The following is a 24,666-nucleotide window of genomic DNA, read 5'->3' on the forward strand; positions in this document are numbered from 1 at the left end:
TATTTAATGTAGTCTATGGGGTTTCCCTTTTCAAAACACAATAGATGTGTTTACACTGACTTCAGATCAGCTGACCCTGCTGAAAGCCAGAAATATTTCCACTGACTCAGTTGTACCTAAGGAAAGCCAGATATGTTTCCAGTAGTTTTGCCCAGCCCCCAGGCAAGTCTTCTATACACCTGTATCAGCATCATCTGTAGTTCACCGAGGACAATCAACTATTTACCTCCCATGATACTTCTAGACTAACACATAGTCACACATATTCAGTATCTGCTGTGGTCAAGATCTGCTCATTATCATCCACTTTTCCATGAGTCCACACATATTCAGCATTTATTGCACTATGAATCCATACATCATCATTCACCATTCATCATTGTTTGCTGTGATCTTTTTCTGATGGTCTCTCAAAAACAATAACAAAATTTCCATTAACAGGACAACTTCTACCATCATTAGTTTGCTAAGAAAATATATAAATCTGCAGAGCCACCTCCCCTAATTATTACAGAAACAAAGACAATGTTGGCCCTTATCGGCAGGATTTCTTAGAGCTTGAAAGAGATCATAAGTACCTGAGCTTTATGTGGACCTTTTTGGAATTGCCATATTAAAGGAGTACCATGGTGATTTTCACACTTTCTCGGTTGTATGTGCTATTTGCACAAGAGGCATTGAAGAAACACAATGAGCAAAGTATTAAATATGTCCGTTCTGTATTTTTGGAGAAATATGCGTTTTAAATTCATCGTCCTATTTTCAACCGGTTGAGAAAGTTGTCATTTTTCTACGTCACGAGTACAGTAACCACTCCTATTTCCACGCCCCTTAAAGAAATCTGACAGGACACACCGTCCTGCTGTTCAGACAATGCAAATATTTGACTAACGTTAGGTTCACTTAAATTAGAGTGCCTTTAGATTATTTCTGGTTATATTCATTTAGCTAGCTAGCTAACGTTAGCTAGCTAGGAGGTTTGCTTTCATAAGGCAATGATATCGATAACGTTATCTTGCAAGTTTGCTTTTATGAGGACGTTATAGTTGTGCTTTTATCTTAACTTGGCTAGCTAGATAGCAAAAATTATAATTGGATATAAGTCAACGTCCTTACCTTAGCTATCTATCGATACTTGATATACTACTAAGCTAGCTAGCTTGTGAAAATTCAGTCTCCCAAAGAGAGCATATCATGGGGGTAGCTATGGTAACGGGGCACGGTCTGTCAATCATAGCTAACTGACAGTTCTCATTACCACGCCCAGACGGTTCGGGTGAATTTTTATAGTGGGAAATTTAGGCTTAGAAAAATACGTTTTAAAGTACATTGAAATGACTGAAGAATAAAAAAATTATGCACATTTGTTTTGTTGTTGCCTGAAGACAACTGGTTAGTGTCACGTTCAACCACCATGGTACTCCTTTAAGTCACAGGAAGACTGGAGGAGAATGCCTTCCTTCATAAGGGAACTCTGGGTGATGTAGTCTCTCTGCCAGGTTGTGAACAGTGTGACAAACAAAAGGTAGGAGCAGGCAGATGCTCTTCAATGAAGACACACACAGGAGAGGATTATAATACAGGCAAAAAAATTTCCCCTTGGTGCATGGGCGAGAGAGTTCTGGCAGTCCCATGACATGTCCGCCTCTTTATTGTTTTTATTTCATCTTTGCTGTAATCATCACCATCATCGTCATCACTATCGTTGTCATGGTTCCCATCATGACATTGTGAATGATGTAGATAAAGCTGCATTCCTTTTTTTGGTGTGCCAGTATGATGAACAATAAGAAAAAAATGTAACATAGGAAAAAAAGCACCATCCAGGAGGGCACTTTGTGAGTGACAGGTCAAAATGGCATACGCTCCCACCCCCTCTGACTTCTGTATCTGCACCTGCCTGCTTCTGTGTGCTGAGATGAAGCAGAGCACCACCTGATGTTGGGTCAGAATTGAGGCTCCCCAGAGTGCTGTTTTTTGGTATGAAACAGAGCGCCCCCCCAGTGCTGGGTCAGTTACGAGACCCATCACAGGCCATGGGTCTGAAGGACACCTCCATGTTCTCCTCCAGTATCATGTCATAGCGACACAGCTGTGCCCTGGGAGGAAGAGGAAACAATAAATGAGTGTAATGAGAAAGAATGAAGAAAGAAAGCAACACTGGTGAGAGTACAGGTGAGTGGACACTGATAGGTATATCGCCAGTAAGAGCACAGGTGAGTGGACATTGATAGGTATATCACAGGTGAGAGCACAGGTGAGTGGACATTGATAGGTGTATCAGAGGTGAGAACACAGGTGAGTGCACACTGATAGGTATATCACAGGTGAGTGGACTCTGATAGGTATATCGCAAGTAAGAGCACAGGTGAGTGGACATTGATAGGTATATCACAGGTGAGAGCACAAGTGAGTGGACATTGATAGGTATATCACAGGTGAGAACAGAGGTAAGTGCACACTGATAGCTACTGTTTATCACAGGTGAGAGCACAGGTGAGTGGACATTGATAGGTATATCGCAAGTAAAAGCACAGGTGAGTGGACATTGATAGGTGTATCACAGGTGAGAGCACAGGTGAGTGGACATTGATAGGTATATCACAGGTGAGAGCACAGGTGAGTGGACATTGATAGGTGTATCAGAGGTGAGAACACAGGTGAGTGCACACTGATAGGTATATCACAGGTGAGTGGACTCTGATAGGTATATCGCAAGTAAGAGCACAGGTGAGTGGACATTGATAGGTATATCACAGGTGAGAGCACAGGTGAGTGGACATTGATAGGTGTATCAGAGGTGAGAACACAGGTGAGTGCACACTGATAGGTATATCACAGGTGAGTGGACTCTGATAGGTATATCGCCAGTAAGAGCACAGGTGAGTGGACATTGATAGGTATATCACAGGTGAGAGCACAGGTGAGTGGACATTGATAGGTATATCACAGGTGAGTGGACTCTGATAGGTATATCACAGATAAGCGCACAGGTGCGTGGACATCAAGAGGTATATCACAGGTGAGAGCACAGGTGAGTGGACACTGATAGGTACTGTTTATCACAGGTGAGAGAACAGGTGAGTGGACACTGATAGGTACTGTATAGCAAAGGTGAGAGCACAGGCGAGCGAAGACACCATGACAGGTGAAGAGACGGGTGAGGCCACACTGACCTATCAGGCTTCTCCAGGGGTGTAAGTCGGATGCGCAGTAGCCGCATTTTGTAGCGAGGCCCAATCATATTCCCTGTTAGGAAGCAAAGCGTGATCTTCTGGACCGGATTCAGGTCTTCGTCAAACTGGGCCAGTAAACGGGTCGCTGTGTATTGCTCAAACTTCGAAAGTTTACTGTGAAGGAGAGAGAATTCAACTGTGAGGGAGTGGATAATTATATTTACTTCAAGGGGGAATGTGAATGATTCTGATACTGCATATAGTGAAGTGTACAGGTCAGGAGACAGTAACACAGGTGAGGCCACAGATTGTGGTAGGGTACTCAGGCTGCATGAACCTCTGGGGAAGGCGGGCTCAAAATGAGTCAATTACTGACTTATATAAACAGTCAACAGAACATTTTTTCTCTGTATCAAGCTCCAGTGATCAGTGAATCTCTCCCAGCATGTGGATCTGTCCATTTCTAGTTTCATGAACTCTCCTGTCTCCTGTCTCCTGTCACCAGCTTTTTGAGTCTCCAGGTGTATCACACTGGGGTTTGCAGAAGGCAAGGCGGGAAGGGAACTCCTGCAGGACTCACTGATCGATCCTGGCCTCCACCACCCTCCTGCCACTGTGCAGCTTGATGACGACAATGCCCCAGCGTGTGTATTGGTTCCACGTCACAATGTCCACCTTGTAGTTTGTCTCTGTCATCCAGACAAAAGGGCTCAGTCAAAACCTTTTTCAACAGTTCCTCAGCCCTGTACTTAGCAGGATTCTGTTCAAAAAGTCCATAAATCCAGCAGCATCTGAGTGGGCATGTATTTGTTAGATTAACAGGAAAATGTGTTCAAAACGCACTAATTTAAAGACTTTGAAGCCTTTATTGGAATGGTTACTAACACAACCCACAAATTTTACTACTCTCATTTTGTTGTTATAAAAATAAAAAAACCACAGGTCCTGATCGGTTAGCGCCAAGGCTTCTGAAGCTCGTTGCACCTCTTATTATTGATCCCCTCACTCATATTTTTTAATCTGTCTCTCACACTCTTCCCAATGATTGGAAGGCAGCCTGTGTGCTCCCCTTGTTTAAAAGTGGTGATCACTTTGTGCTGAATAGTTACCAACCCATTTCAAAACTCCCAATTCTGGCAAACATTTTAGAATCCCTGGTTAATGCTCAGATCAAGCAATTTCTACATGACAACAATATACTTAGTAATGTGCAGTCTGGTTTTAGGTCTGGTCATAGTACAATTACTGCAGCCTCTACAGTAATTAATGATATAGTCCAAGTGCTTGACATTAAAAACACTGTGCTGCCCTTTGTATCGACCTTTCTAAAGCCTGTGATATAGTTGACCATTCAATCTCAATTGATAGATTAAGGGACGTCGAATAGAAAATCACCACCATGGTAAATGCATTCCAATTTGCTGCAATGCTCCTATATTGAACAATGAGCATGGTGTCATTAACACAAATATGCAGCACAAATTAACCTGTCTGCAGACAACATCTGTTGGCCAAAAAAATTCACATCCATCTTGCACTCTCTATTACAAAATCATTTTAAACAACAAGAGCATTTCAAACTAAAATGGAATAGACCTCAACCTTGCTGACTACTGAGTTCAAACGGCTTCTATAACTGTTACTAAACAAGCACATCCTTCAATGTGTCAAACAACACCTGTTTAATGGCGTATAAATAGGTACCACTGATATAGTTTCAGCATGCAGAAAAAGCTTGCTACCTTCATAAACAGTTACACAGGAGAAGTTTAGAAACAAAAACAGGGAATAAAGTCTTGCTTCTGTTTAATGCTCCTTTTGTCATCAGTGATGATAACAAAGGGAATCATATGTCCTCTATAATTAGGAGCTTGAAAAGGTATAATTTGGTATTTTACTTCCAGGTTTATACTCTGCTTGGTTGACTGCCTAGTCCGTAATTTTAGCCAGTCTGAGATTTGCGCATTTGAGGCTCGGTTGTACGATGTGATACGTTTTGGCTGTCTCTGTCTACTCACTGCAGTATGGAGACACGGCAGTGGTTGAGAAGTACACCTTCGTCTGACCCAGACGGAGGAGAGAGTCCTTCCATTTGCTGGCATGGTAACCTGGGTGAAAGTGACAGTGGGGATAAAATTTCACATGATGGACAAGAACAAATTGCGATCTGACAATAAAAATGTGTACTCGGAGATGTGTACCCAGTTGATCAAGCGTGCATTCTTGACCAAAGGCGGTGCCCCAGAGACTGCAGCCTCACCTACAATCGGGCAAGAAGCTGGCTTGAAGGACTCGCACTGCAGGCAACGCCCATCTAGGAAGTCATGGTAGGAGGAACAGGGATAGGCTGTGATGTTGCAGGTCTTGTTGAGGGAGCAGAGGTATAGGAACACTGACCGCTGGTGGTCACACACAAAGTATGACTTCCCTGTGTAGGTAAAAAGAGCAATGACCTGAAAGGGCTTGCCATGGCCTGAGGGAAAATTAGTCACACAGAAGAGTTAAAACACCATAACTTCTCTCCATTTGTTTTGCAGAATATATAGCACACACCTCAACAAAAGCGCTATTTCTATTTATAGTGGTTTGCTTATAATTTAAAATGTATATTTTGTAAGTCACTTCAGCTAAAACCACCTGCCAAATGCTTTAAATGTTGAAAGTAAATTATTAGGATGTGAGTATCTCACATCTTTAAGACTCTCCTTAAGCCACAAAGCTTTGCAAAAGAAAATATTCACTGAGCTTTTAAGACAAGTTTGATGCGTAATTATTAAATTCCTTTGTTATAAAGCACTCGTAAAAACACTCTCTCTTCCTCCAAAGAAAAGCTTTATTGTCAAAAATGTTACCAGAGGCAATTACTCTTTAAGCATACCTCTTGGAAAAAACAGAGATGGTCCATTCCTACAAGCTCATCAATGTTTATCTTGACAGAAATAGAAATCCTTAATCACTGTTTAAAACAGGTTAATCAAGGCTCTTTCTTTATGGGAACTCTTCTATTAATGTATGTAGCAAGATTCTGCTGATGGTTAACAGGGTGTGGTGGCCAATGTGGGTTTTATGCCTCTATGTGCTGGAGCAGGAGCATATGGAAAGAGGCCAACACAGCTCTTTAAGAAGGCAGGCTGTACTGATAGCATGCCATTGGAAGAACTGGAAGTCACAGCACAAAACAGACAGGAAATCCGGGTCAATGTCAGAATGCTTGGCATCCCCTCCTTTCGTTGATCAGAGACAAAAAAATTACAGTCTACTCAGCTTCATACATCACCAGGTGTTATTGTCATTTTGGTGGTTTCTGATAACTTCCGGTTCCGCTTTTTTCACCTATGGCTAAAATGAATAGGATTTTTGGTTCCCATCTACCAATCCTCTTGTCCTTTAACTATGTGAAACCATGACACTAGGAATGCTACATGGTGAATTCATACTATGTTATCATCACAATCAAATAAAATAAATATATTCAGGCTTCAAAACTGTTACATACTACTTTAAAAAGTAAAGACATCCATATTAATTCCAAAGATCCTAAGCCAAATAGACAGTGTTGGCGTCGGATGTAATTTTAGGCAATAATTTTTTACCCCTATTCATTTTCCCATTAGTCTAGCAAAGTGATGGAATCGGAATTCCTTATTTGGGTGTCAAATTTACTTCACATTTCGGTGGTCTATTGAATATTTCATTGATTCGCTCTGTCCACCTATGTGTTCAGGATATCATTATGCCAGCTGCTGTTTTAGCAGATACTCTAAAGCAGATGACATTATGTATAAATACAATCCAGTCATGCACCTGGATATTTACTGAAGCCATTCAGTTAAATACCTTGCTGGAAATGCAATGCCCCATGCTTATGGTAACAAAACCAATAGGAAGGAAGCTATAGTCATTTATTCTTACTGTTTTCTTTTTTATATTGATAACATAAATGTAATAAAATATAATATAAATTATAAATAAGGGGTGTCTGACGCCAGTTTGGGGGGCTGTACTTCTGCTGGTGTGGTTAAGCTCTTAATTTCTTTAAGTATCTGATTGGCTGAATAATGCAGACACCTTGTTTCCAGGGCCTAAATTTGCTTCTGATTAAAAGGAAGCCAGCAGAAACTGTAGCCTTCTAGGATTTGAGTTTGACACCCTTGCTATAAATGACGGGCTTGGGTTGCTATGCTGAGAACAGTGTTTCTGCCTGATTGCTGATCATTTGAGGAGGTGGAAAGATGAGTGTTGCCATCAGCAATGGAATGTTCCCTCCAAAATGCCATCAGGCTTTTGAAGTTCAGCAAGTATGTCTCGCTAATTTGAGCTGTGATGTGTTTGAGTTTAGCCACAGGGCCCACTGTTATGCAGCTTTGCTGAAGACCCACCTGTTTAATAAGATGAGAGAGAAAACTTAAGACTGACCTGAAAAGATGGTTTTGGGGCAGCCAGGCTGGTCAGCCCCACCATTGGCATAGAAGTCAATGTGACCGAGGGGTCCTCTGTAGCCAAGAGCTGCAAAAGCGCATGAGATGCACAAAGGCAAATTTATACAGGTTATTACACCAAGTGCACATGCATACAAGCCATATATATCCCTTATTTGATTATGTATTATGTACATTATGAGTAGGTTCCTGACCATGTCTCTGGAGGGTCAAGTGCTTCAACCCTGAGAAGTCACTGCACACACTCTAATCTCAGAAATATAAAAATAAAACAGCACAAGTACCACCAATTGTGCCATCAAAGATAACTTTAATAAAAGACTTCTGGCACAAATCAATATTCTGATGCAGTTAAAGGGAAGAGTGAAACATGGATATACCAATAGCACCTAGTAGTGCTATCCGCCTTGTTCACTGCAGACTGTATATCATTTATTTTGGACAGAATACAATTTATAGTTAAACCACATCTGAATGAAAACAACAGGCTGTTATTTCAAACTTTCCTTGGCACAATGGTGCAATGAATAACAAACTACAGTTTTAAAATGAATCATTAACCATATTGCTCACACATGAAAAAAAATGTTTGTGGTAATATCTCCATCAGATTCACAAGTATAAATACATGAAAACAGTCAGCAGCAGTCACACAAATATCACAGACCATGCCGTTCAGCTGTAGGTGTGTGGTGAATTAGTTAGTAATTACTAGGAGCAGCATCTCTTTGAGGCCTTTAAGCGAAGGTACGCTGTGGTTTCTGTTAGCTGCAGCAGAAGGAAAACTCACTGTTTATTTTTACTTATTTCCCACCATGGTTATTCTTACTGCAGCTGTGGAGGGCGTCAGCATTAAATCCTGTGTGTCCAGGGTGGAGTAATGACAGCCAGTACTTTGCACTAAATGACACATAGCCTCCTCCCTATGTCTAGTGAGGTCATACACACAGCTTAAAAACATCTGTTATACTTAAGAACCAAAACTAGAATAACCATAGTTAACTATACAGCAAAAATATAGAAATAACTCAAGCTCACAGAGAATAACGGCTGTAGAAAGGATGACCTTCCAAACCTTTTTAATATACAATGCATTACATTTATTAATAAACAGTTGCTCCTGTCCAGAGAAACATAAATGCATCTGCTTGAGTTATGTTGGAAACAGTGCTTGACCTAGTTAGCAGCATTTCCAAACCACCAAGTGTATATGCATCATTCAAGTGCTAAATGCATTAAAATAATAAATATAATGCAAATCAAATGCATAATGTATAAAACATATATTAGAGTCATACAGCAAACATCCATTTAACAGTTCTAAAGTAATAACATAAGCGTGCTAACGGGTATGAATAGGAGGATGCAAGATGTCAAGCAAAGTATCCCCGCAGTACAATGGGAATAAATATCCCATGGTGTTTTGCAGCTCACCATCATAGACACAGCATCGAGAGAGCTTGCAGCAATCCATTGGCAGATGAATTGATAAGATTGGGTGGATTAGTTGTGTTTAATGGGATTAGTTATTGCTGTGACCTGGGGCTGAATGCTCAGGCATTTCTCTGTTCATGTCAAGGCTATTCTGATGTTTCTATGGCCTACCATCAGTGTCAGTATGTAGGACATCCACAAATTGGGCGTCAGTGGGGTCCAGGCGCTCCTCTGGTGGGGTCCCAGAGAACAGAGGTCCGGCAGGGTCCAGTGCTATGGGTTTGGAAGGGAAGCACAAGCAGAGCAATGGGCACATAACTGGGGTGACTGTGCTGCATACAGACAGACAGTCAAGCAGTCCCTATGCTCTCTATCACTACCTTTCCCTCTTTTTTCCTGTTTCACTTCCTTTGTCTCTCTTCCTCTAGCTCTAACTGTATCCCTCTCTCCACTTTCCCCTTCTCTCTCTATCCTCCTTCACATCTCAGTCATCCTGCATTGCTTTGTCCCTTACCCCCTACCTTTGTCTGTTTCCCACTCCCTTGCTCACTATCCCTTTTGCCCCCCCCCCCCCTCCTTCTCTGTCAGTCTTGTAAAGTATGACTTTTAAGCTACTCAGCCAGAGACTTTCATGCTTGCAACTCCATACTTTATTCAACAACTCACACATGACATGCGCATAGAACTATGGCAATCTTTCTAGGGCACACAAGACCGTGCCCATTACTACAAGTCTCACCTGTGATCCTCCCAATCTTCCCCTTCAGCATGGCCCCCACAAACCCAGCGACATGAGCCCCCAGGCTGACCCCAATCAGGTGGACAGAGCTTAGTAGCGCTCCGTTCTCCTATAGAAACCAGACGACAACTCAGACACAGTAAGACCAGCAGCACAGACACGATTTTATTGGTGTTGACCACAATTGTATTGTGCTGTGTACATTTTTACATGAAGCAGTAACATAAAAATGTTTTTGTTCCATTTAAAAAAGACAGAAATAGACTGTATGATGTAAATGTTCAGTTCTCCAAAATAGTTCTCCTAGGCTGAATCCACATTTAAATTTTTAAAGTTATAAATTGGCATATTAAAACTGTATACGTTCCTGCTCAAACAGAAAATATTAAATATTTATTTTATTTCATAATTTAAAATGATGCTGTCATCACAGTATAAAACATTGTCATCAGTAAACAAAGATTTGGTTTAAAGCTGTGACAAGCCTAAAATAGTTTACTGATTAGTCAACCTACCACTGAAAAACAGTTAATTCATTATTCCAAAGATTGGAATTGGAGTTACATTGGTTTGGTATGATACACCATTGCCTAAATCAGTATGGTATCATTACTATGTTCTAGGATGTTTTATACAGTACAGGTTCTTGTTAGAATTTGTATCTCAAAAGCCTACTGACTGTGCATGGAGTCTAAGCAGCGAGAATATTGAATAAAAGTTAATCATTGCTATAAAAAAATGACGTTTCATCTTCAGGAACTTGTTAGCTGATGTATCCACTCGCACATTCATTCCTATGATTAATGCTATATCTCATTAATATCAAGTAAATCTTAAATCTGGCAATCTTAAGAAAGCAGGGAACCAATACCTAAATGTGGTAACCACAACATTTATGTGATTCTTTACTGAGTCAGGCCACATTTCAGAAATAAGACCAAGAAATAGGTCCTATGCAGATACTGTGATACCAGCAGCAAGACAGAAAAGCAAGCAATACAGACGCAGAGAATGATTTTTCAGCTTTAAGAACTCATGAATTAAAAACTGCCCTTCTCCATCAGCCTGGAATCTGCCTGATTTTGTTCCTAATACATTCTCCTGCCCTTAACATGCTCTCGTCTCACCTGAATGTTCTGGATGAATGCAGTGATGTTCTCGGCTGCTTTACGTGTGTTTGCCACAGCAGAGTAGTAGTTGAGGTTGGCGGCCCCACGGTTCCAGTCCACCACTAAGATGTTCATGTCCTCCTGTGCGGCCAGCAGATGCACAATGTGGCCCACCCAAACTGGCGGCGCGCCTGTGGGTCGGTACCCATGGATGACAAAAGCAGTAGGCCGGGTCAGCTGGAACAGGGGCTGGTCCATCAGTTTCAGGTGCGAGAGTTCCCGCCCACAGTCCAGGTTGGCTCTTGTGAACAGCAGCAGCTTCACATTCAGGTTTGTCCCCATGAACGTCTCACGGAAGTCAAGGTCAGTGAAGTCATCACACTTGCTCACCTGGCCTGGGAACAGTCAGGAACAACAACCTTCTTTTACTTCAGTAGAACTAAAGCTAAAGCTGACTGACTACCATTCAGCTAAACTGCAGCTTTAATAGTTTCTACACAGAAATGACAGTCCGGACATTTTGGAAAGAGGGAGAAGTGGAGTACGTGTGTGTGTGTGTGTGTGTGTGTGTGCATACATGTAGATGAGTCTGTTCATAGAGGGGTGTAGGTGTGTGTGTTTGCATATATGTGTTCATGGCTGTGTGCATACATACACAAGTATGCAGACATGCATGTGAATGTTTGTATACTGTGACGGGATGGTCGAGCGAATACGGCAGTAATGGAACCACACAAAAGTCAAGTGCACTCCTCCAGTGAGGGATTTATTTTTCCACAGGTGCAAGAAGAAATTATGGTCGGCAGAACTATTTACAAACTAACTAACAAACAAAAACACTTGGAAACAAAGAACAAAAAATGAAGCAGTATAAACATTTTGTTGATACTCAATTATTGCATCACATCGCACCGCACAACTCCTTCTCCTCAGCCCTTCTTTTCCCACTAAATGATTGGGACTGGCTTATATAGATTCCCCTCCTAAGCGCCTCCCCTGGAACCTTCCAACTAAGGGAAATAAATTAAAGTTAACAATTATATAATTTACAATATTTACCTGAAAGATATTAATTATAACAATACTGCACATCTTGATGTAAAAATAATTCCACACAACACACTAACACTTTTAACAGAAGAAGAACTGTGGTTACCATCTCCCCCCACATCTGTTAGTGTATTGTTATGTTCTCCTGAATCAATAAAGTTTTGCGGAAGACAGCGGCGCCTCTTTTGCATCCCCAGATACTGCCAACACCACACCAAACCAGCCAAACAATGCGGTAAGTTGTACTACTACATTTCACCTTTTACGTTAATTTTCTCATGCGCATTTACAAACCAAATTACAAACACCAATGTTCCGGTTATTTGTGTTAAATCCTATGGCAGTACTATTTATAGTTACGTGCACAGTTAACAACCAGTGCAGCACATAGACCGTGGCACCCCAGCTATGGCTTTGAATGCTAACTTTGAATCCTATATTTTACAGGTCAGGTCTACAGAACGGCAAAACTACACTGCAAACAAGTTTCTGGAAACAGTTAAAAACATTTCACCAATTACATCATTGTTGTAAACAATTACAACAATGAAAAAAAATAAAACCATTTTTATTTATAAGCAGAAGTACAGTAAAACATAATTATTTTCTGAACTGTAAGTAAAAGTCAGTAAAAGACTTGATAAAGTTTCCAGAATTGTGTATTTGTGTGGTGCAGTGTTTACAGGAAATCGGTGTAAAATAAACACATTGGGCCTCATGCAACAACCACCCTAACAAACACATTCGTTAGGTTTCTTGTACGAGCAAGAGTGCTTGCCGCTTTCACCAATTTTCTTGTATTCAGATTTTCCTCTTAGGCACCAATGGAATTTACGAGTGGTCCAGACTTGCCAACAAGTCATGTACAATTAGCCTGCCATTCTTTAATGCTAAAAACTTTATTTTTTGACTAATGGATTGTATCTAGCCTATGAGGCTTGCTTCTGGAAATCTGGAAATTGTTTGAGCTGCAACTTAACGGACTGATCCAACCCAATTCCATCGCACCTCCAAATACCCACTACAATTGGACTCCTGGCTACAGGAACTTTTTTTATACCTTTTTTCATTTGACTTTTGCCTTCTTTATGCAGATTGATTTTTTTTCATATCTAATCTCAATAGAACTATCTCCTTTAGCCATTTTTGATACACATGACAAAGAAATCTGCTAGGCAGCTGAGGTATGTTTGGGTAGTTGTTTGACTGTTGGCGAAGTGTTCTAAAACAACGTCATTGACACCTTCGGAAACTTGTTTGGTAACTTATTTATTCCTCCATTATCATCTGACACTGAATAAATGAAAGGGTGATCTATGACTTTTGTACAGAACTGTGCCTATTATGGAAGTTATTCTCTCATATCCCTTGACTCCCTCCCATTACAGTCATAGACCACCTTGCTTTTGTATGTTTTCTTGAATCCAATTTCATATCAAACCATTTCTTCTTTATTTCAGCGATGGTACTGATCTCAAGTGACAATGCATCCCTTAATATCACTATTGACACTGTTAGAAATTATATTTTTTGTTTACTGATCTCTGAAAGCAGGACTTCAATCACCAAACTCTTTTTACTCTTGGATGCCATTTTTATTTATGGTACTTCAGGACAAACGGGTCGGGACCCCTAGCCTTATCTAGCAATTTTTGGTTGTCAATCATGCTGATTCACATTCTCATGAACACGCTCTCCTTTACGAACAAGTGGCAGTCCTCAATTTTACGTGGGTCAATTATGACAGTTTTCTGAAGTTATGAACATTTGCCGAATTTGACGTGGCACACTCATACCAACTCATGCCAAAATACGAGAAAGTCAAGATAAGAATAAGAAAATGTTCGGCATGAGAGCTATTGTGTACATGTTCCATTACCAGTTCTAACTGAGGATAAGGTCTTGGATTAAGATGCAGGATAAGATTGTTGATAGGATTTGTTTTCTGTCCCCTAAAAGGTATTTTAATCTCTGACCTTTGATCTCTCCTGTTATAGCATTTTCTTAATTATGTGTTCCACACATGTGTGTTCCAAACCAAACATGTGTGTCACTTATTCACTGTTTACTGAATTCACTGTTATTCACTTGAGAAAGAGTGCTTTCACTTTTAACACAACCATTGAACCTCCAACAGCGGCCCCAACAGTAGCATTTCCCATTGACATAAACATTGACTTCTAGCAAGTGTCCTTATGTGTCCTGGTGACAAGCATAATTGTGACTGACAGTACTATCAATATAATGAGGACTAACCAGCACCTTCACAGCTGTATGCTCTAGGTCTGCCCGTTTTAAAATCCAGCGCATCCATAAAAGACAGGGCAACTTTATCTCTTAATTTAATATGGAAAGCAGAGAAGAAGGTAATCCCTCTGGTCTCTGGCCACGAGACTTTCGTAACAGCCTTGAGGAGGAGCAATCAAGGAGGAGGGTGGAGTTGGAGGTGATGTCACATTCATAGATCCCTCCTTCCAGATGGTGAGAGTAGATGGTGGTGTCAGCTAAGGGGCAGGCAGGGAATTTACCTTTTTAAATGATAAGCCTGCTTCTGGTTTGCAACTGTGCAAAAATACTGGTGAGCCATATTTTACCATCTATGCTGCTCATCCTCTTGTGATTGATTCCTCCTCATTTGGTTGCATTGTAACATTGTAGCATTGCCTTTGTGCACTGTATGTAAAATATTTTGTCATGACAAAAAACAGTTACAAAAACAGCATTGAAACAATTTAGTGTGGCAAGCCCCTTCTATAAAGCCCCTTCTCATTTAAATAGAAAGGAATGGCAACTGAAAAGTGATATTTACTAATACTGGCAGTAATGAGACTGTTAATAATCAGAACCATCTTCAGAACAGACTTTGGCTCTACCAGCTTTATATTGTTGCTCATTGGTCACTGCTGGAAAGGACTAGTTGACAAGGGTGTGAAGCAGCAGCTACATGGGTATGGAGATAACTCTCCTTGAGCACATCTATGTGCATGCTTATATCTTCTAGATAATTGTATATGTACTTACATGCTCCCCTCCACAATTTCCTTCATAAAAATGGTCTACTTGTATAGGTGAATATTTACTGACATACTGAATTCCTTGCTCGGAAGTGTGACAGTGGCAGTACCCCACATGGGTATCAAATTTGCAGTTTTTGGGGCGCAAATGTCCTTGCCCTTAAATAGCTTTTTCATAGATGGAAGATGGCCATGATCCTCATTGTATACCCCTGTGCTGTCATTGTTGCAGCCCACTATGAAATCATCACGGAACTCATTATGACATTATTGTCATATCCCCCATTATCTCATCTCTAAAGTTTCCTTTGAGGTCATTGCTGCACTCTCAGTGGTGTCATTACTGCACCCCCTGTGATGATATTGGCGATTCTGTAAATATCCTACCAAAATGTACTGCCAGCCTTGTTCCTAAAGAGAATCTTGAGATGGCAATCCCAGGTTTCCAAGCTTCCTAATAGTTCAGTCAATGTTTTCAAACATTTCCTGTTTAAAACTCCTGGCAACCCTATGGACCATGTCATCAGTGACCGCCACCCCCCCTCCCCCCCCCCAACCTCCCACCATCCCCCACCAACCACAACAGTACATACAAGGGTGAGGCTGTGTTCCACTCAGCAATGTGCCTTGGAAGTGATCTATGGTCTGTAATTAGCTGCTGTGTTCCCTGTCCAATTGGATCACACTGTTATATAAAGAACTTCACCCAGCTGCCCCCCCTCACCCCCCTCACCCGCTGTTGAGAAGGAGGGGTGGGATTAAAGTCTGTAGCAGACTCAAGAGTGGTGTCTATGAGCTGGTGACCCAAATCCCCTCCCCCATACAGCCTCCTCTGGCTGGGGCTCTGACCTCTTAGCATTGCTCTCCCAGGGTTAATCCAGCAGTCCAGAGCTCCAACGAGATCCAGCAGTTTCCACAAGAGCACCTGAGTGCATCACACACTGTGCTGTGACAACATTCAGGTGCCTCACCTGGTACTAGAGCCTGGGACTGACTGACCGACTGCACATCTGCCGACACACCATCTCGCCCCACACCCAGTTTTACCATGGAAACAAGCCAATAAGACAATGAGCATTACCTCTGCAGTGCACGATGGAGCCCGCCAGACCCAGGAACCACCAGAGCAACATATTTCTGCCCCCCACAGCTGAACAACAGAACAGGGATTCCTCTGAGTAATAGAGAGAAGGAGGAGGAAGAGAGAAGAGGAGAATTAGGAGACATAGGGAGGGAAAGGACATCAAACACTGTCAAAGAGAGCAAAATGGAGAAAACAATAAGACAGCCAGAGGATTTATTCACAGAGACAAAAAGGCAGAGGGCAAGACATAGACAGAAAGAAGAGATAAAGAGGGGTACAGATAGGGGAGAGAAAGCTATAGTACATAATAGACACAGAAATAGAGTAGTATTGTAACAGTCAAAAAAACTGGTGGCCATCAGAAAGGAAGGCTTACATACAGCTAGTGTGAAACCTGAACCCAATCCAATCCATTGCAGCACTGAGACTGCCACAAACCCACTGCCACTGACCCAAACTCAGAGATGTGATGCGTGTAGGTGTGTGTGTGTTTGTGGGGTGGCATGGGGGTCTGGGAGAGAAGGGAGAAGGAAGGAATCAGCCTCTTTCTTAGCTCTGTCAGTGTTTTCAATTTACTGTGTTTAGCTCCATACCACAGAAAAAGGCACATCATCAGGGCTATTAATAGGCCTATAGGCACAGGCGATGGCTTGCTAAAGTGTAGGCTGCTGAGATTAATAGTATGTGATTTTGTGCAGAGTACAGGGTGGAGGGTCAAACAGTGAGGCAAAGGGAGGAACTATCTTGCAAAATCCCCATTAAATGACAAGCCTGGGACTTGTAACATCAAGAGGGGTCCCTATTGCTATATATCGCTGAGACTAGCCTTGTCTCTATTCCTCGTTATAACAAAATGAAAAAATGGCTCTATGGATGTTCTGTCATTGGGGCTTTTTGAATATTCATATGCAATTATATAGCACAGCTAGCTGCTGCCAGCTGGAACCTCCTGCAATTAGGAACATAGGAGCTGACCATCTGGCAAGGGAACCTGTGGTATAAGCAGTGAGAGTGGGGTCTCTATCACTATCTATCCATGAAGGTTTGAGTGGAGTGTATTGGTGGGTATAGAAAAAGAGAGTGGCGTCTCTAATGGTGGGTAAATAAGGAGGCACTGGGGTCTCTATCATGGGGAGAAGAAAAGGAGAAGCTGGTATCTAGCAGCAGGGAAAGGGCAGGGTGTCATTTAGATGTAAATGTCAGGATGTGTACAGAGTCTGATTAAATGAAACCATTAGAGCTCCCAGATGTCAGCATAGCAGCAAAGGACAATGTGCTAATGGTCTGAAGTTTGCAAAGTTCACCATAATGGTGTCATTGAAAGTATGCCTGAGAAGTTGGCAGAAACTAATAGTCCTGTTTCTTGGAAGCCAATTCAATGCTGTATATAAGACCATTGGATGCTGTCAGATAACAAGCAGATACAATTTTGTGTCCTCAGGTGAAGGCAACATCAATAACGATATTTCATAGGTCACAAAGAATAATCAACATGCTTATCAATATTAAGAGCAGTATCTATGAATTTAAAAATTCATCTTGGAAATCATCTCACACCCTAGTTCTTGTTTCTTATGTAATTACTTTAGGACAGGTATAGCATGCTTCATGCTTTTATATGGATGTTAGCTCGATGACTGATCTCTTTATTATTATGTATATTATTTTTTTATATTTTGTATTATTTGTTGTATTTGTATTTTGGTTTGTTTAATTATAATAATTCTGCACATTCACTAACTATTCTTTAAATATTGCTCATATACCTTATGTTAATACACTCCACCCTCTGCTCCACAGCATTGCCCATAACACCTCCCCCAAGCATTTTATTTTGTACACATAGTAGTGTCTGATGACATGTCTGCAATAAATCCAATTAGGTGCTGATGTAACAATTGGGGGAGGTCTTTCTTTCAAGAAGCAATGCTGGAGAAGCACATGGTCTGGTGAAACAGCGGGTTAAAGTTCAGTATGTAGCCAGTTTAGAAGAAAATAACTTTACAATAAAAAAAAATGTTCTTGGGCGTGGACCTTTAATGATGCATAATGGATAGTTCTTTTCATATGTTTTGTTAAGCTATATATTGAGGAAAGGCTGTTTTCTTTTTGTTGCCTCAGGGTTACACTCTGCAGCAAGGGGTACCTTTCAGGGCAATATCAAGCTCCGTGCAGGATATGGCATTTTATGTAAAATAACAGTCTTGGTCAGTGTTTTTTGTCAACATGCTGTATCAACTGCTATTCACAGAAAATGGACACAAAATTCTTTTTTGGAAGAAAGGAGCCCAGTTTATGGCAGATAGAGATGGCAGTGAACTTCAGGGCAGTGGATTGCAGAAACAGGTTTTAGTGGTAGTGAAATGTTAGAGTTAAGCTTAGAAAATGAGTTTTGCCAGATAATACCCACATAGAGCTTGTTTGAAAACACACCCTACACACACACACACACACACCCTACACATGCACACACTCTGTAGGTATTATACTCTGTATGGCACTTTATAAGGTACACCTATCTAGTAGCAGGTAGGACTGCCTTTTGCCTTCAGAACAGCCTGCATTCTTTGCTGTATTGTTTCAACAATGTGCTGGAAACATTCTGAAGGGATTTTGGTCCATGCTAACTCAATAGCTTCATGCAGTTCTTGTGGATTTTTCAGCCACTAATGTTGCAAAACCTCCTGTTCCACCTCATACAAAAGAGACTCTATTAGACTGAGTTCTGGAGACTGTGCAGGCTATTTGAGTAAACCAATCTCACTGTCATGTCCATGAAACCAGCAGAAAATGATGTGTGCTTTGTGACATGGCACATTATCCTGCTGGAAGTATCCATCTGGAAAAATGGTAGACTGTGGTCAGAAAGGGATGCATATGGTCAGCAACAATGCGTAGGACCACTAATTCCCTGTTTTGTTGTCACCGTGTTTTGTGTCTGGTGTGTTGGATTGTTAATTGGATTATTGGTTTCCCACACTCCCCACTTGTCTGCTCATTTCCTAATTGTCTGCCCCTGTTCCACTATGCATTTTTGTTCCTGGTTTTCCTACAGAGACAAGTTCTGTGCTTGGTCTTTGTGTTTTCTTGTACGTTCTCCTCATTGCTAGTCCCCATGCCCTGTTTTGTTCCCAGTGCTCCTTGTGTTTCCTGGTTTAGTTTTTTTGTTTGTTTGTTTGTATACTGTTTATATACTCAGTAAAGACTTGTTTTACTTATCTCTGCCTTCCCATGTGATTTCTGCACTTGGGTCTTAATCTTCCTTGTGAGCTCTGACATCAGTCATCCAGTTTTGGTGACCATGTGCCCACTGTAGCCTGTTCTTTGCTGACAGGACTCAACCCCAACTTGGTCTTCTTCTATAGGCCATCTGCTTCAAGGTTGTATGCATTATTTATTCAAAAATCCCCTTTTGCATACCACTGTTATAAATAACTGTTTTTGAGCATTTGTGGCCTTTCTGTTGGTTTAAATGAGTCTGCCCATTCTCCTGTGCCCTCTCTGATTAACAAGGTGTTTTTGCTCACAGAACAGATTACATTCGTCTTGCCCATTCTAATGTTTGGCCAAGCAACTACAAATAAACATAAACATCTTCCTCATGTCTGCATGCTTTATATATTGAGTTGCAACCAGTTGGAGGAGCAGGATATTTGCGTTAATGAGCTGATGTACCTAATAAAGTGGCCACTGAGTGTACATTCAATATTTTAAATTTAACAATCGGTAAATAAGCTTCCCTGACAGTTGACTTGGTGCATCCTTTCCAAGTCAAATGTCATTGAAGCAATCACATTGAGATGTACTACAATCATGTATTATTTTGCATCTGTAATCCTGAGCAGCCTGCCTTTTATGTCTGCATTGCTAAAAAAAAAGTGGTGCAGCTATTTTTGTAGCAGTTTTGGGAAATGATGAGATACTGCAGTGATGGGGCGGAAAGGCGAGGCTACAGTGTGGTTGCTGGCTGGCTTTGAACAGATTTCAGGCTAGACTCAAGAGCCTCTGATGTGGTCACATGTCCACGCGCTCATTTGCTGTTGGTGTGCCATGACCCACAGCTGTCCTGTGTTCATGTTCGGTGAGGTAGAATTAGCCTGTTTCACACTTCTGGGTATGCTGGTGCAGATGTGGGGCCAGTTTACTCACTATGCAGCGCTAACAATGGCGGAATCTCACAGCAAGAGAACGTGCTATGTGGCTCAGTGCACTAATTCTGAAACTATACTTAGAATTTCATAGTTTTCCAAAAAATACGATTCAAAGAAGAATTGGTGGAAAGTTCTGAATCTGTATCCTATCTGAATATTAAGATGCTACTCTAATGTTGAAACTTGTTTGTGGATTTTTCAGGGGTTAAATTGGGGGTGGAAGCAGGTGGACGGCGTCCACCCACCTTTGGTAAATAAATAAATAATTTTGACCGGTAGTGTTACAAATAACTATGACAATCCAGTTCATTTTTCGTAGGTTCCAGTCCATGTTTTCCCTCTAGCCAGTTACTCGCTCAACCAATTAAAAATCTGAAGAAAAAAAAACTCAGGAGGAACAGTCGTTTATATAGACAGGCACAGAAAGAAAAACTAATTTACAGAATGAGTGAATATCCACTGATTTTCATCTGCTGCAGATAATCTCAGTAAGTTGAATGTGTTATACAAATGATTCCAAGATTGCTGAATCTGCACAGTGACATAGATTCCACCTGTAGACACGACCAGACGTACTATTGCAGAAGGTTCTTTATGCTCTGTATGTATGTATCACAAGTTCCCTAATTTTGGCGTAGGCTGCTCACTTCTGCTACTCTATCTTGTATGAAATTAAGTGAAATAAGATAGAAATAAGTTTGTTCTTTCATTTCTCTTTATCTAAGGTAGGCCTACCGAGAAATTCAACCTCTGTCTAAGTACAATGGACATGTGCCAGTCTAGATATTCTTACCCACATAAGTCTATTCATTAAGAGGTCATTAGTCTTGATCTACATACAAAGTTGTACATTATATTTCTATAGCTCTAGAAGAAGATACATCCAATACAGCAACATATTTGTGGGGTCTGGTTATAACAATATAATAAAAATCTGACTAAAAGAGTCAGGTGAAACTCCTTTGAATCATAATTTGTGGCGTGTTTTCCCCCATAAACTAGAGAAACCTCCCACTGCATCAGATAGCCCAATGGGTAGAGCTCTGTAATTCAGACTGTTTGACCTTGTGATGGCTTAAAGGCCCAGGGGGACATGGGGTGACCAGTGCTTACCAGTGCTCATTAACACATTAAAATCTGATGGAGCAAGTGTACCCTCAGGGGGCCTCATCAACAGTGAGGTCATGCATGTTTTATTATTTGTCATTTGAATATGTTTTTTTAAAAACCACAATTTTTTGACCAGTTGTACTAGTTGTAGGCCTGTCTTCATCACGGCCATGTCCTCTATAAATTTAAAGGCAAGCTTTCCCTCTAAAGTATGTTCTGTTCTGCCAGCCACCACTTTTTGTTTTAACTCTGTCCATCTGAGTTGCACAGCCAATACATTTCAGCTTCCCTTCCCAAGCCCATGCTGCAGCTCTTCGGAGCTACTAGCCATAGTTAACAGTGGCATAGCCAAGATTCTATATCAAATCATGGGCTAATTCCATTCACTGGAACCTGATGTCTCAGCAAGATGTCCTCTTTAGTGATGAATCATCATTTTGTATTGTCCACATACAGACTGTTCTCATCATAGCACAGCCGACCTCTTAATGAGGAGGTTCAGATAAGCTGGTTGGGGAAGGAGTGACAGGTTCTCTGTACTAAAAGCTGAGGGCAACCTGGTTGTCCTATGCCATAAGCCATAATCATCCAGGTGGCATGCCCGGTATTATTTTTTTCTGCATTATGCTGTAAGATTTTCTTATCATGACAAAATACAATATATGGGTTATTAATTGTTACCATGTCATATCATGCTAAATTACCTGCATTTGAGTTATTAAACACCTGAAACCTCTGACTAGGTTGAAGCATAAAAAAGTTAATTTATCATCAGGCTTCTCAGAGACAATCAGCTAGGTAAGGAAAGTTGCTGTTGAAATTCCTTAACCGCAAACGCTATCTAGATTACCATGCCAGCATGCGTACGACTAATGATAGCTAGCTAGAAAGTTAACTTAAGTAACCTTTCATAAAGATTCATTTTTAAAACATAATTTTTAGTGGAAAGGGGAATCTTATACTGTATAATTAAACAAACGTAAGTTTGGAATAAATGCTTAGCAAATTAAAGCTAATTTCTTCCAAAAATTCACAGCCTATGTGCAGCAACTGCACAAAATAAAAAGTAGGAAAATATAACCTTGTAGGACAAAATGATACCACACCAGCAGTATTAAATCAATTATTATTATTATTATTATTATTATTATTATTTTATTATTATTTTATTGGGACCCCTGATTGCACACACCGTGGCCTTTTCTCATCAGGCTTTGATTAGCAGTGATGTGGGCCCAGTGAACTCTGAAGACGGTGACCTATGGTGCCCTGGCTTAGCCTGGCCTCAGCAGGCAGATAGTGTGAAGGCAGGGTTCTCCTGTGAGATGTGTGGGTGTCTTATTTTGTCTCAATTTTCTCCAGGTCAGAAACACAACAAAACTCATCACTTGTGCCCTGCCACATTTCTAATGCAGTGCTTGCAATGAGGTGCAAGTTTGCAATGAGGGTGCAATTAGGTGCAAGTTTGTGATTATAGTAGAACCTAGTCAGTTATTTGAGCAGAACAGTAAAATTAATTATTATATAACAGCAATTTAATCAGATTGTTTTGGAACCAGATTATTCTGGAGTGTATAAATGTATTAGGGGATCATACTTGTGTACTAAGCTAACCTTCTTCCTCATGTTTTTACTAACTTTGAAACCAAGCACAGTGGCAGATTACCATAATTAACCTCTTTATAATCTACTCATGTCCAATACAGCAAATCCAATTAATGAAAGACAATGAGGCAATTCCTTTCTTGCACAGTTGCAAAGCTATATCATACATTTATGCTGCTACAGCAAGAGAGCATATATGTATCTGTGAGCATGAGTACTTGAAAATATGTCTCTTTGCATATTTGTGTATGTTTGTGAGCTGAAACACATCCTACACCAGATGCTAACACACACACACACACACACACACACAGGAGTCTTACCAGTGAAAATTCTGTCCCAGATGAAGACTATTCCAGGTGAAGGGAGAACCAAGTAAAGGTGTAGAAAGATGAGAAGCATCAAGAGAGAGACCACTGAGATGGAAACAGAGAGAAACAGAGAGACATCAGGAAAGTAAAATAGAGGGACGCTCCAAAGGAGTGGTTTTGAATCAGCAGCAGACAACACATTTCACATCCCAGTTATCCCAGTGTCACACTGATACCGAAGGACCTTCCTCCTGGGCTGTCAGCTCTAGACAACTCCCACAACCTCAATGAGCCACACCCCTTGACAAGAGACCGCCCCCTAAGAGGTGACGGATACTGCAGCAAGCTGCTGATCCTCTCTGAAACACAACCACAACCAGCAGCCCATGAGTAGCAGCCTATCTATCTTTCAATCCACAATACTTTTTGCAGTCATATTAAAATACATTTAAGAGTAATCTCTCTTGGGCAAATATTTATGTTCCAACAGGACAATCACCCAAAGCAAATAGCAAAAACTACAAAGGTAAGTTAGTATTCTGGAATGGCAAAGCCAAAGTCCAGACTTTAATTATGATGGCACATATAATTTTGCACATTTTAAGTCTATATAATATGTGGCTTTTACCGTGTGTGAATATAGGGAAAAGGGCCATTTAATGATTGCATTTGGATATTTTATTGGGGGCATTCCCACTGATGCTCAAACCAGTCTTTCAATGAGCCCAGTCTGTGTCGTAATTGCTTAATCATCACTGAAAAAAAAAGCCCACATAATATCACTAGATGAATCGCTGCTCTTTAGCACAGCTCAGAAAATTCTCAAATGAATCACAATTTTTGTTATCCCTTTAGAAGTCTCTGAAAATAGCCATATGAACCACTCTTTATATTGAGCATTAACAAGCTTAGAAAATTGAGTCCCACACACAAACTGTTCAGTTCATTCATGGATGAAGTGGTGGGTCCTTTGAGAAGTGTAAACAGTGCCAGTGGTGTAAAAACAGATAACAGGGTGCTGAGTTTGCTCCAGAACATCCATCTGGTGCACAATCTGGAGATTGAAAAAAAAAAAGATTGCACATGGACAGAAATGTAAGGAAATTGGGTTGGGAGCATTTCAACCAATCAGGAGCATCCGCTCTCAAAGTCAGCATCCCAGCCAAACTAATCAGGCTGAATCTGGGCCTTGGTTGAGAGCCAGAACATATTTGGGTGGGATGCACTAATCAGACTGTTGGCCATGGTCCATAGGCTCTCGTGTTCACTGCCCAGTTCCTGTGCAGCCATTACATTCTGCCTGAAGCTCATTAATATAATTCTCAAATGGACTGAACCAACTGGGCAGCAGGATGGGGATCATTACCTCTGCTCTGGGATGGACTGAACCACTTAATTAGTAGTGTCTGGGGATTATTACCCTGCAGTACTAATACTTTGACTA

The 24,666-nt window shown here is 40.9% G+C and overlaps 1 protein-coding gene across 1 annotated transcript; it reads right to left on the bottom strand.

Moving 5' to 3' along the window:
• Positions 1-1,431: 1,431 nt before the first annotated feature.
• Positions 1,432-23,470, bottom strand: lipib (lipase, member Ib). Its single transcript, XM_064332688.1, has 11 exons — positions 23,235-23,470; positions 16,043-16,135; positions 10,916-11,292; positions 9,789-9,897; positions 9,221-9,322; positions 7,593-7,682; positions 5,437-5,604; positions 5,195-5,284; positions 3,757-3,865; positions 3,177-3,350; positions 1,432-2,099 (listed from the first exon to the last, which is right to left on the bottom strand). Exons 1-11 carry the CDS (start codon positions 23,311-23,313, stop codon positions 2,012-2,014), a joined length of 1,479 nt encoding a protein of 492 aa, XP_064188758.1. The 5' UTR covers positions 23,314-23,470; the 3' UTR covers positions 1,432-2,011.
• Positions 23,471-24,666: the final 1,196 nt, after the last annotated feature.

This window comes from Anguilla rostrata, chromosome 4 (assembly GCF_018555375.3).
Source record: "Anguilla rostrata isolate EN2019 chromosome 4, ASM1855537v3, whole genome shotgun sequence".
Lineage (NCBI taxonomy): Eukaryota > Metazoa > Chordata > Actinopteri > Anguilliformes > Anguillidae > Anguilla > Anguilla rostrata.